Raw genomic sequence first — 13,887 nt, 5'->3', positions numbered from 1 at the left:
TATTTAAATTCTTTGACAGAATATTAAATTTTTTGAATACGATTTAAAAGGGAAATAAATTTAATTCTGCTGAAAAGCTGTTTTTTGTTCATTTGTATTTTTTAAATATACGTTAGGATTTTTCTTTCGATTTTTTAAGAAAATGTTGTTAAACTCAAAATTATGTAGTTTGGACCTTTTATACAGAGGCCTCGTTTTAATAGTAATAAAATATTAATATAATAAATATATCAAGGTAAGAAGTCAGTGTACAATTGGACGTTAAAATGGATCAAATATTAGATATTAAAGAGAAAAACTTTTTTGGGACCTTGCCCTCGCTACTGAAGGGTACAAGAACAAAGAAGGATTGTATTAATTGAGAAATCTTCAATTTAGCTAATACTTACGGTTTCCTCACTGGCGCTGGCATGTGCAGCTTGCTCTGCTAAAGCATTAACAACAGCGTTTATCGTTTTTGATTCGCTGCCCAGATCTTCTTCGCGATGAGCCACCAAGTTAGGATTCTTCCCAATTTTATTTAGCCTAAAACGAAAGTATTGTTAAGCGAAGGGTATGTAGGAAGGAGTACAAGTCAACGATAAACCACACTACAGAGATTGCATTGCTTAAAATGTCTGTAATTTTATTATATATATATTAAAAAGAGTATAGAAAAATGACTAAACACAAGCTTATTGAATTTTGAATTAGTGGCAAACTGTTACGTGCTTTCGTCAATCAGACATTTCAAGTGACACACTCTGTACATATAGTCACACTGAAAATTATAACAGTTGTATAATTTCATTTTACTGAAAATAATCAGGTTTTTTCAAAAGTTTTCTTTCAGTAGAATATTAAAATAGTTATAAGAATGGTTTTTTCCAAATTGAAATTTTAGAATGTGTAAAAGATATGTAGAAGAATCTACAGTTTCTTTTATTTTCAATGCTCTTCTATACTTTTTCTATATAGAAATGAAAAGCTGATTATCTTGTACAGTGTCAAATGAAATTAAAATTACACATCCTGAGAAAAGCAATAGAGAAAGTACATATAATTACTTAAGTTTCAAAATATCTATATATTTCGACCATCACTATACACTACTGATTAATTAATTCCTGGCTCTAATATTTCCTCGTTTACTTTTTCAAAGATTACATGCATTATTAATGTTTTTCTTTGAATGAGAATGAAATAAAAAAATAAAGTTTGGAATTTTCGAATATGATTTACTTTAGAGTGTAATTTGTACGAGTTTTCGAGTAGAAAATTGTATCGGATCGTGTTGAAAAATGGAGAAGCAAACTTGGCGTAAAGTTGATAGTCTCATCGACGTTTCCAAAATTATATTTATGTAGAGACGTTACGTGTCTCCTGACTACATCACTGTAAAGTTTACTGAGTAAAAACCTCCAAACATTTTTGTGTAATTCGTATAAAGCCCTTATAAGGATGTCTTATTCAACAGGTTTTATTAAAAAATATTTTTTTTAATTTAAATATATTTTAGATTCTAACTTATATTAATTATCGAGAATTCTAAAAAAAGTTATTCTTTTGTCATTTCTAAAAAATTTGATTAATTATACAAGGCAGCAGCAGTGTAAATTAATGCTCGTAACGTAAATCACAGATGTAAGAAAATATTAAATTTCGGAAAATCACAGTCTATATTTAAAAATTTCTGTCTTAGTTAACAAGTAATTTGTAATCGAAAATTCTTCATATATATTCGTGAATTTACTATTAACTATATCTATAAAGCAATTCGATTGACTTGGGTGCATCAGGAACATGGTCACTCTGTGCCAAAATTCCATGAATTTAATTGATATGCATCTACTCGAAAAGTGGTAGTAAATAAAAGATGAGAGTAAATCTTATTGCTCGGGCTTCTTAATTGGACTGAACGTATAAATATATCACTTATAATTAGGTTTTTTTGCAATATGACACTCTAAAGTTCTAAATAACTATCTGCTTTATGATAAATATCTCTATTAAGAACTAGTATAAAAAATCCTAAATATTTATTTTATGTATAACATTGACGATTTTTTCCTTCGTCAATTTTTCTAACATTATCATAACTATCTAAAAGTTGGTGGCGACCGTTATGCACAACATCTTTTATTATTATAACAAATTATTAAGAAATAATCGTAATTCCTTAAAGAAATCTCATTCCTATAAAGGTTATATAATCAAAACCGTTAAATTTCCATGAGACTCTGTAAAGTGTCTCTATATGACTATCAGTGTCCAATTAATATTCAAGATAAAAAAAACCCAAATTTAAAATTTTGTACACAATACAGTATTTTAAACAATTCTGACTCGATTCACTATTATCAATAAAATTTCTTTTAAACCGCATGTCCACCCACAATTTGTTCAGTATTTTTGCGTGCAAATGAAAAAAACGAGAGGATTTCAAATTTCGCAAGTCACACACGATTCTAATTAGCACGAAAAATTCCACAAAAAATAGCAAATGGACACGCAAATCAATATTTCCAGAAATCTCGTTAAAAATCCCTTCTACCATTTTTAATGCAACTAATTTATAATTGACAGAAAAAACTCTATAAATCACACATTGCTTCACAGTTTCATCACGATGAGTATTTCTGATGCGATTTCGAATAAACAAGTCCTATATATCACACCGTGAAGTTCATCCTCGTGTTTGGGACAGTCGATGAAAAAATTAATGTTTCCGACGTGTGTTATTTAGAGTCGCATGAAAAATGTACGTGGATGAAACACGAGCAGCAGCGTATCGAAGTCAGAAAACAAATGTCAAAAGTAGAAGAAAGATCTGATTCGAATTGTGGACGACAGAGATTATTTAAATTGAAGGAAATGAAATGAAGTAGGGAGTGATGTTGTACATCTATTATCACACCAACTCGATAGAACAAACCTAACCAAAGCTTATACCTCTCGGCGGCAACGCTCTCCATTGTTCTTCGCATTAATGGATACTGATCCAAAACGGCGTTGAAATGATCCACCGAGAGGCTGAAGAGATTGCAGTAGGTTTCTGCTCTCACAGATGCTACTCTCCTTGCATTGGTAAGCAGACAGATCTCACCGAAATAAGAGCCATCCGACAGTGACGTTGCTACCTCGCCATTCGCCATTACTATATCAACTATCCCTTCTTGAATAAAATACATTTTTGATCCAATGGTGCCCTCTTTAATGATTATATCGCCTGAAATATCAAGTATTTTTTAGTCCCCACCTCTTCTTATCTCCATAATCATTTAATGTGTGTGCAAAACAGAGTCGATCGGATAAAATGATGCAGGTTATGAAGATAAAATTATATTTATCTTCGTGCACTACGAGAAATTAAGATGTATACCTAGAGCTGTAAAAATAGCAGCCTCTACTTTTTTCAAAAATTATTTTTGTACTTCCTTGGAGAAGAGTATTAATATTTGCAGTAAAAAAATTATAATATTCTAGAATATGGATATAGTTGATTTTTATGAAAGAAAAAGTAAAGTGTGCTACATATACTAATTAGTGTAAGTACAGCAGAAAGTGTTTTCTTCTGTATTTATTTTTTTTTGAAGATAGTAATTTTTGCAACTATACTCCTTGTATCATTGTTCGTACAAGATTTTATCGAGTGTAAATTGAAAAACGTTAGGAAAATGCATTATAATAAAAAAAATGTGTCTTTTATTGTTATGAAAGTTGAACAGAATTTCAAGTCCATAGATCGTGTTGTTTTATCCGAAGGATCCTGTATATTACATAAACTTTACGTATAGCTTTGAGAAACAAGCCCAACTTATTATAACTTAATATAATAATTCGTTTAAAGTTTGATTAAACGTTATTAAATTTATTAGGCTTTAAATAGACTTGGAAAATTTACGTCACACACTCATTGTCAATGGCATGACATTGTCGCGACAATTGAAGATAAATAAATAATGACCGTAAAGCCTCGGTGTGCGAAGTAGCAACAATGTATCGTTAAGGCGTTAAAATTGATTCTGCTCAATTTTCATTTTAACCAGTATGAAGTTAAGCTTGCACGTGTAGGCGTAAGTTCTCGGTATGTGTATATGTAGGTTTCCCTAATTGCTGCAGCAGACCTTCGCTGGTTCTTGGCCATCCGATCGACTAACAAGCGCCTCAAGCTATACGGAATTTCAGGCCAAAAAAATGATGAAGAATTGGTAAAACGTGATGGAACGACGGAGCCATATTTGCTCACTCGTCGTATTTGTCATTGTTGCAAAAAATGTGTAAATTAAAAAAATTCCTATCAACTTCGATCAATTATCGAAGACCTTCGAATTAAAAACTTTTTCTTGCAATTTTTGGTTGAAAAATTTTATGTTTTTTTTTTATAAGCTTAATTGAATAATTTTTATCAATACAACAAATTTGAAGAACGAATCAAAGTAAACATGAATACCTGGCTGGAAGACTTCATATCTGAGTTTTGTCACCACGTCCGAAACAAAATTTGAGTCTGCATTGGCAAAGAATGGAACGGATGCTACCAGTGATCTGCAGTTGTAGTTTATAACGTCCTGCAAATAATTATCGAATGAACCATTTAAAAATATAAAATTCGTAAAATTTAATAATTTAACAAATGGACTGCGTTTACGAGTCGCAGTACAACAATGTAAACTATTCCACCATACAGTATTTAGGACGATCAAGAGACACTGTAGTGTCTCGACGACAAATATAGTTTATAACGTCCTGCAAGCAATTATCGAATGAACCATTTAAAAATATAAAATTTAACAAATTGACTGCGTTTACGAGTCGCAGTACAATAATGTAAACTATTCCACCATGCAGTATTTAGGACGATCAAGAGACACTGTAGCGTCTCGACGATAAATATAATTTATAACGTCCTGGAAGCAATTATCGAATGAACCATTTAGAAATATAAAATTCGTAAAATTTAACAAATGGACTGCATTTACGAGTCGCAGTAGAAAAATCTAAATTATTCCACCATACATTATTTAGACCGACCAAACTTGCTGCATAAGAGAGTAGTGCCTCGAAGGCGGTACAACTGCGCGTCTTTATCTACTTTTAAATGTACTTTTCGTGGAGACTACCTTGTCTCTCAATATCTTGCTGCGTTTATAATTTTATACAAACTTTATTGATACAACAAATCGTCTGCGTTATAAAAAGAAATGACTTATACTATATATAACCACTGTGACGTCACGAATTAAAATCGAACATTCATACGAACTTTCGAAGATGGAATAACATCGCAATTACACTGAGAAAAAGGATTGAAAAAATGTATCTAAAATAATATATTTATTTCGTAATTAAAGGCAGATACCTCTCTTAATTTCTCCGAGAGTTCTCCGAGAATCAATTCCTCGTCGAAAAATTTTCCTTGGTAACGATGCTCGAAATACTCTGTAATTCTCTGTCTCATTTCTCTCGGTAGTTTACGATAGGCCATATACTCTTCTACTTGTTTCACCTGAGGACGAAAAGAAAAAAATAATGAAAGAACCGATCGATCAGTTTGATAAGCCATACCTTTTCGCGATACTGTCTTCTGGATGAATCGAGTGATTGTATGAGATTCGTCGCGTGCCCTAGAAATAAGGCGTAGCATGTAGCACCACTAATCATGCTCAGCATGGTTAGCCACATGTCTGTTAGGGATTGAGGTGGAAATCTTCCGTAACCTATGCACAACATATGTGACATTGCCTTGAAGAGGGCCCATGAATATTGCTCCAACCAAAAGGCGTCCTGAAGAATAAATTTATAGGGCATATGAAATACTTGAAGAGTTGTGCATCGTCGTTTTACATGGATTAAAATTGAGATTTATTTGTTAGAGACTGTCGAGCCTAATTAATTATGGCTAATTAGGATTTTAAAGATTGTTTTTTTTTATAACTCACTTGTAACTCGTTAATGGCGACCCACGAATTACTGGGGAATCCTTGAAGCATTGGTACCAGGAATTGAAGACAACCACTCCAGTGACCGATTAGTAGCATCATACAGATAAGGTTAAAAATCCTCATGAACACCGACGCCATATTAAGGAACTGCCAACAACGTCATTAATTTTTAATTCGATATTTTTTTACGTCATTCTCATCATTTTTACGTATAAAACAACTTTCTCTCTTTGTGCAAGCACGCGCGCTATGCGTGTGTATATATACGTAAGTTAGTAAAAATATTTACTATTAATTACTACTAACTTCTCAATAGAAGTTCACACTTTGCAAGTAAGCCAATAATTTATCATCATTAAAGTCCAAACTTTTTGCCATCACTTAAATGTGACTTTTCTTCTATAACATGCAAGGTTTTTATATGTTAGCAAAATTATTGGAATTTAAAGATGAGTATGACAAATTGGATAAGTCTTTAATAATTCGTTCAAATTGTTAATTACCTTTAAAGGAATCTGTTTAATTTTTATAGAAAGCGTACTACGATAGAAAATACATATCACACATAAAACAGCATAAAAACATTTCCATAAAACCTTGAAACTTTGGTGAAGATAACAACAGTATAGTGTCGTGTTGCAAATTTCACTGTCGCAGCACTGACGTTTTTTGTGAAAAAAATGTTTTATAAAATATATATATATATATATATATAGAGAGAGAGAGATTAATTTTTTGGACATGTAGCAGCTAACAGTACTGATTGTGAGTTTCGAAACACAGTTAATATAAATGTTGGGAATGATAATTATCATCATTAAGAGTCGTGGCAGTGTCTCGACTATGAATAATTATAATTGTATAAAAAAAATGTCGTGCGAGGCACTACATACTTATTCGCAAAGATCGAATGCTATAATATTTCTTGGTGATTTAATATTCCTTGAAAAAGAGCTTACATAATTAGAAATTAAATAAAAATCATTATAAAGGTATAGCTTAAACTTTTTCAATCGAACTCAAAAGAACAAATTAATTTACACAATCGTAATAAAATCTCGAAATATTGCATTAAGAAAACTCTTTGAGTATAATCGACTTTTTCAAAATCGAAATTTTTATGTCTCGCCAGCTCCCAACTTATCTGGAGCTATCCCACTCTAGTATATGCAAAGTTTACACATGGTGGTCCACACAACTGTATTAAAAATTATGCTTAATTTTGTAACTTCTGAAATGAGAAAAAAGTGCAATATAATTATAAATTACTCAATTTATAAATGTGCATCTTCAGAAAAATAACAATTACTTTCTTCCCAGTCACAATTTTTCTTAAACTTTTAATATTTATTTTTCAATCTAAAAATTATTTAACAATTTTTTAAGTTTTTCAATTTTATTATATTTATATAGTTTATCTCAAGTTATTTTCAAAATACGAGGTTATTATGCTATATAACACAAGAAATTTCAGAAACGGTTATCTCGATAAGATAATAATTGTCAATAAACTAGACATTCTAATAAAATGAGTAATTTAGTCCTAAAAGCATTTTGTTCTAGTTTCAAAAGCTTCAGGCTTTGTATATACATATAGATGAGCCACCATATACAGGGTGTTAAAAAATTATCCCACTTTCTTTAGGGAGTCATGCCTGATGGTTCCCTCGTCACAACTCCGCAAGTCCCATAAAAAATGGTACTGTGGTTACCAAGTTATAAATGTTATAAGAAGCGTGACGTCACGCGTGACGTCATATCATGGACATAGCGCCAGTACGATAAGTTGGACACTTGGACACGCCTCTCAAATAAAATTGAGCGACGATGAATTTCTTATAAATCTCAAGAACTACTTGAAAAAAATAATTTTAAATCTCGAATACTCTACAACCGTTATATCACCTGTATATATCACTCCTCAAAGAGCTGTGATTGGCTGAGCCTCAGAGACAACTTTCCACGAGAAAGCGCAGTAGATTTTTAATACCCTTTATGATTATTGCTTCCTTTTCTACCATCATCTATTGTGTATACATACATACATAGTATACTACCACATGCTCTGTCTGTTGGCATGTATAATTTTATTGTTTCGAATAAAATTATAAATAATGAACTAAACAAATAATAATAATGGCTAAATAAGAGGAATTACATTAATAAATAGTGCGTAAAAACAAACTTTACAAAATTAAAATTAGAAAATGACATCTCACGGATTAAAAAGAAATTTTACGTCAATTTAAGTTTTTTAGACTAAGTAGGTTAGTATTTAGTGTATCCACGTAACACACAAGCAGCTTTGAAAAACCAATATATATGTAGTTCCGATAAATTAAGCAAAGTAATTGACTGCTACCCCCAACAAACACTAATGTCCGATTTATAAAATGGCTGGCATTGGTTGTGCTGGCACAAACCTGACATTGGAACCATAAAACGTATACCGTTATATTTATATTCTAATGGTAGATCGTAATTTTGCTTCTAAGTAGTAAACCATTACTGTATACAGGGTGTTGCAATATCTGTGTGCCCCCCTGAGGGGTCGTTTGGCGTGGGAAATTGAATCGTTTCTCTTCGTGCTATAGTGTAGTACATAAATTTTGCCTCGAGAGTACAGAGTGAAGTTAGCTGAGATGTAAAGGAATCAATTTACTACTCCTAAATTTATGTTTAAGAACACACTCACTCTGGAATAAGTTTACGAGTTTTCAATGAATCTTACGTCACATATCGAACATATGACGTTTTAACATTGTTGCATAGGAATAAAAAATCTAAAACACGTGTTAATTTAAAAAATGCATCAAAAAACGTTCAATTCCTCAACGTCAATTTGATTAGTTTGGTTTATTTCTATGGAACTTTCTCGAAGTTTAAAAAAATATATAACTGTTCATCACAATAGAACACACGTTAGATATATCACAATTCTTTCTTCCTCGGGTTCTTCGTGAATATTTTGAAATCATTTTAACAATTTCCAACAGAACAATAAAAATCAAGAATATTAACATTACAGAATATTTTGTGATTTTTGAATAGAATTATTGCACACGAATACAAATTAATTTATTTTTTATTTTCACCCTACTGGGTTGATGACGTCATCTTGATAGACCAGGACGTAAACTTAAGTGCTTAAAGATTAAGCATTTCGCTGCAAAGTGGTAGGGGAATTATGCTCCTGAAATAGGCTCACATGTACACCCCTGCACTGCGGCGTTTGAATATTGTAACACCCTGTATAGCACGGCCTATTTTTAGAAGATTATCGCTCGACACACGAGGCTTTGCTACAATAGCAAAATCAGGGAGGTGTGTACTAATTCCGGATTATTTTTTCTCAAGTCCCCAGGAGTCACCAGTTAATCCATGGTATAGGACATTTTGAGCACCCAGTGGTGCTATATGAGAATAAGAAAATTAGAGAGAGAGAGAGAGAGAGAGAGAGAAAGGGCAGAGGACACGTAAATATTAACACTTTGTTGCAAAAATGGCACTAGATCTGTTTTTTAGTGAATTGAAAACTCGTGATTAAAATAACTAATAGCTAGAAAAAATACCTTGATGATTAAACATTAGATGATAATTAATATTTTTACTTTATACCTACTAACACACGCGCGCGTGCGTAGAAAAAATGGTGTTGGACTTACTGCTGTTATATCACAAATAATTCAATCCTTACCTTGACCATTAAAATCTTAGGCCTATTTGTCTTAATGTATACATGTGTGTATGCACACTACATGTGCAAACTTACTCGAAAAGAAATGCCTATACTGAATTTCGAATGAGAGAAACAATCGGTAAGTGTAGCAGTTTCTTTTTACTATGACGTCACGAGACATCATAATCGAGCAATCTTATTGGTTTCTTTCTGTTGATCGTCAAAACTTTTATCGTACAAGGAAAAAATAGAATTGGAAGTATTTTTTTTTTTTAAAGAAAGATAAAGTGAAAGAAAACGTGGGATGGGTGAGGCATACTTCAAGTGTGCCTATATCCTTGTTAGGTATGTTTGTGTGGAACAGTTATTTTTTTTACTTTGACTCATATTAGAAAGAAAAAGCTATATTATTTCCCAAATGATCTCTTTATTCAAAAATCCAGTAAGCATTTTATTCTTTTCGAGCAGCTTCGTCGAACGTAAGTGTACGTATGTACACGCGTGTGCGTGTATGATTTGGCATGTACATTTACCTATAAGTAAATTTAATTTTCAAAGAAACAGCAGCGCAAAGCAAAATCAATGTCATTAATTATATATCTTTAATGACATATTAGGCATAGTGGTAGCTAGTGCATCTACGTATACCCTCAGATTTATCGATCTAATTATTATTGTATGACGAAACATAACGTCACTTACGTGTATAATACTGAATACGCGTTTAATAAGCACTACAAGCGTGCAAATACTCAACGTATTTTGGCACTTGAAAAAAAGAAGTTCTTAAAAAGTATCTCAACTTCAACGAAATTTATATTGAAAATGTGAGCTTTCTACTTATTTGCCTTCTATGACTAAAGATGGAATCTAAAATTTATAATATTAATACATTGATAATAATGTAAAATGCGTCAATATTTTTAAAGTGGTAATAAATAAAGTAGGTGAATGTTAATATATAAGCAGAGGAAAATAAGAAGTTTTTTTGACTAAATAAATTTGATCACAATAATTTCTATACTTCTCGAAATACAGGATACGAGATAAAAATAAGTTTCCTTACAAAATTACATTATTCTTTATTGTTTTCCTGAGAATGAAATAAATGTGTCAGATAATAAACAACCTGATTATAACCAGTGTCCTATTTATTTATACAAACGATGTAACTCGTAACTGCTTTGTATATTATTGTTATTAAAATTTCCACAAATTACCTAATTTTACTAATGTAATATTATAACTTTTAGATGTAATATCCTGTTTCAAGAGACAAATAAGTTAAAAAATGTACGTATTTAAAAATATATTTCGTAGAAATAAGACATTACTCGTTCATACACATTGTACATTGTTTTCTACAAAATAATAAATATTCTAAAAAAAATCAGTAAGAAGTATTCGTCTATGTTCCTTTCGTTGCAAGTATTAAACAATAAATATCATGGTGTAAGTGTATAAATATTCACAAAATCAAACGTCCCATTTTAAGTCGTATATCGAATATCTCCTGAAAAATACATATTGCGAAAACAAATTGAATAAAAGTTTATTCAATTGAAAGGGAAAACTAGAAAGAGTGGTGCTATATTAATTATTATAAATTTTAAAGGTCGACAAACAGTTAATACAGAATACTTAATTAGAGTATTTCCAAGAATTCCAAAGACAAGCTGTAACGGGATGTGTGAACATGTACAGAGTTTCATTCGAGAGAAGAAAGACACCTGCAAGTAAACCTCAAACGATTTACAATGTTAACAGAATTCACATCTTGCATCTCCCTTTGCGTGAAAAAAACTCTTATTCGAATTATTTTGTGCAAAATACGTATACTTCAGGTAATATTTTAAACTGGGTAAAGTGTGACGATCATAGCAGTGTGTGACTAACTAACCGAATAGAAAACAATTGACTAAAAAATTACAAGGGAAAGATAACTGACTATCATATTTGTCAATAGGAATAAAACAAACACGTTCACGAAAAAATACATTGGTAGAGAGAGAAAGAAGAGAAGGAAAAAAATTATAAAATACAAGTAGCTCATGAACCTTAAGCACTGAAGCGTCAAAAGCCAAGCTCCAAGCACAGAAGTGTTTTCTGCTCTAGTTTACACACAGTAAGCTGCTGACATTTTAAAAGCAACAGATGGAAGATGGACTTTGCAATAGAGCGAAACCGGCTTAAAAATACAAAAAAGAAAGAGTGGAGAGGGAAACAGAGAGGGACGAAAGAGGAAGTGAGAAACGTCAACAAGATATTAACATACAACAATAAAAAACAGAGAAGTTCGCAGGGCAACAGCAGGGGTAGCAATATAACTACATTAAACTTCAGCTCAAATCCTTCAAACCACACAAATCCTATATTCTACTTTAATTTTATTTTTCTGTTCTTTTTATTAAAAATAAATAAAATTGTTTATACATGATGCATAACCTTGATCGCTTTACAGATTACAAAATTTGCTTGCAGGAGTTAAGTACATTTTTGGTCAAAGAAAGTGAACGGAGAAAGTCATAAATAAAGAGAGCCACTATGTGGCACACCCTCGTACACACAAACAATCGGAAATTTCCCGACTCCTTTTTCTCAAATTCAAAATAAAATAATAGACACCCAAGAGAATTTTCCTCTCTGTGAATCTTTGACCAATAACACAATTACCTCCTCTCAGCCCAATTTAACCCCTGCAGCAATTAAAATTGTGCACCCTGTACAAATCGAAAATATAAACAACAAGGCACACACACACACACACACACACAACCACACAGAATAAATGTGCAATTTGCAACTAAGCGACAGGGAAGAAACGCCTAATATCGAAAATCGGGTACATTGCTTAACGATTGAAAGCATTTCAAGTAAGGTTAGATTAGCCATTCGCTTATGAAATGATGTTGAAATTGTCAAGTTCTTGCAGCCATTTCATCCAATTGACTATTTTTGGCTAACGGATGGTCATGAAATTTGCACTAATTTTTCGCAAACCAAGAATAGTCAATTTGCAGATATCTCTTAGGATCATTATTCGGTTCGTAGAGAAGTTGTAGCGATTAAGATAATATTGGAGAAAGGACCAAAGTTTGTCAATATATATAATAACGCGTATAAGAGCGTCAAGGAACAGAGTGGCATTGTGGACACAAACTAAATGATCTCCTTGTGCCGAGTTGGATAAGATCTGAAACTCGAGATTTGTGCTCTTGGTCGAATGTTCGATACATCAAACATTGTATATTAGGTCCAGTGGGCGTCGCTGGGTCCTGCAGAAATCCTTATTTACCAACTGGATGTCAAATGATGTACATATGTCATTTAAGAGGGTAAATCGGGACATCTGTGAGACGCAGTGATTCATTGGGTACCATGTATAAATTTGTACTTCTGTTTCGTTGGACGAGTGACGATTGTGATTGCATAAGCATAGCTGAACTACTGTTTGCAAATTCAATGTAAATAGAGCGGCGAAAAGTACAAGCGAGTATATCAACCAACGAGCCAATAAGCGTACAGCTAACCGTCCATTATCCCTCGTAACCTTCGTTCCTGATTTCTGAAATAACGATAGAGCGAAGTGCAACTCTCTATTTCATCGAAATTTACATTTTCTCATCATTTATTTCCCAAGAAGCCAAATTTTTCTTCATTTTTCACTATAATAGTGTATCATCCTCGAACTATCCTGCAGAATTTTATCCGAGAGCTCCTGAGAGCATAAGAAACGATAATCCGTTTGAAAGAATTCAGATTTTTTCTGATTTTAATAATACAGGGCGTGACGTTATCCAAGGAATATCTTGAAGAGTTGTGGTTTCGAGATTCACTGCACTGAGGATTTATCAATCATTTTTACAACTTTGTCTCCGAAAGTTTCGAATTCATGAGTCACGTGCGAATCCTGAAGAACGTTTCATTCGCCCAGTGTACGAAAGATTCATTTTCCTCGTAAAAATTCTAGGAACGAAACCTCTTTGACACTTTACAATTAAATGCATAATTGTTTGGTTCTGCAAGTTTTTAATATGCCAAGTGCGTGACGTGAAATGACGTCACTGTACGTAGGAAAAGGAGCGTCACACTCGATCAAGAAAAATGACACATACCGACCGAATAATTACATTGAGAAGCAGCGAATAATTCTGCAGAATTAATCTTGTCGATTCTTCGCTCGTCGCGTTTCGACACGGTCGCGCTCAGCGTTTGGAATAAATTCTCAAATATTATTTCGCTTAATCAAATATATAAATAAAAAATTACTTTATTCGATGCAAC

General features: G+C 32.3%; 1 protein-coding gene across 4 annotated transcripts in view; it reads right to left on the bottom strand.

Moving 5' to 3' along the window:
• Positions 1-13,887, bottom strand: part of Ih (hyperpolarization activated cyclic nucleotide gated potassium channel Ih) — a 69,091-nt gene that overhangs the window by 2,604 nt on the left and 52,600 nt on the right. For 2 of the 4 annotated variants that reach the window (XM_066733374.1, XM_066733375.1), the window contains 6 exons: positions 5,922-6,071; positions 5,548-5,766; positions 5,342-5,488; positions 4,433-4,550; positions 2,932-3,208; positions 390-525 (listed from right to left, as the gene is read on the bottom strand). In XM_066733374.1, the coding sequence (XP_066589471.1) occupies positions 390-525; positions 2,932-3,208; positions 4,433-4,550; positions 5,342-5,488; positions 5,548-5,766; positions 5,922-6,071 (1,047 nt within the window). Of the gene's footprint in view, positions 1-389; positions 526-2,914; positions 3,209-4,432; positions 4,551-5,341; positions 5,489-5,547; positions 5,767-5,921; positions 6,072-13,887 lie in introns of those variants that run through there. The other 2 variants (XM_066733373.1, XM_066733376.1) reach the window with 2 other exon arrangements.

The sequence above is a fragment of the Prorops nasuta genome, unplaced genomic scaffold (assembly GCF_024137725.1).
Source record: "Prorops nasuta isolate Cenicafe-Biocafe unplaced genomic scaffold, Cenicafe_Pnas_1.2 PNAS00010, whole genome shotgun sequence".
Classification (NCBI taxonomy): Eukaryota; Metazoa; Arthropoda; class Insecta; order Hymenoptera; family Bethylidae; genus Prorops; species Prorops nasuta.
Note: the sequence above shows the minus strand (reverse complement) of the source record. Positions and strands in the feature narration are given on the sequence as shown.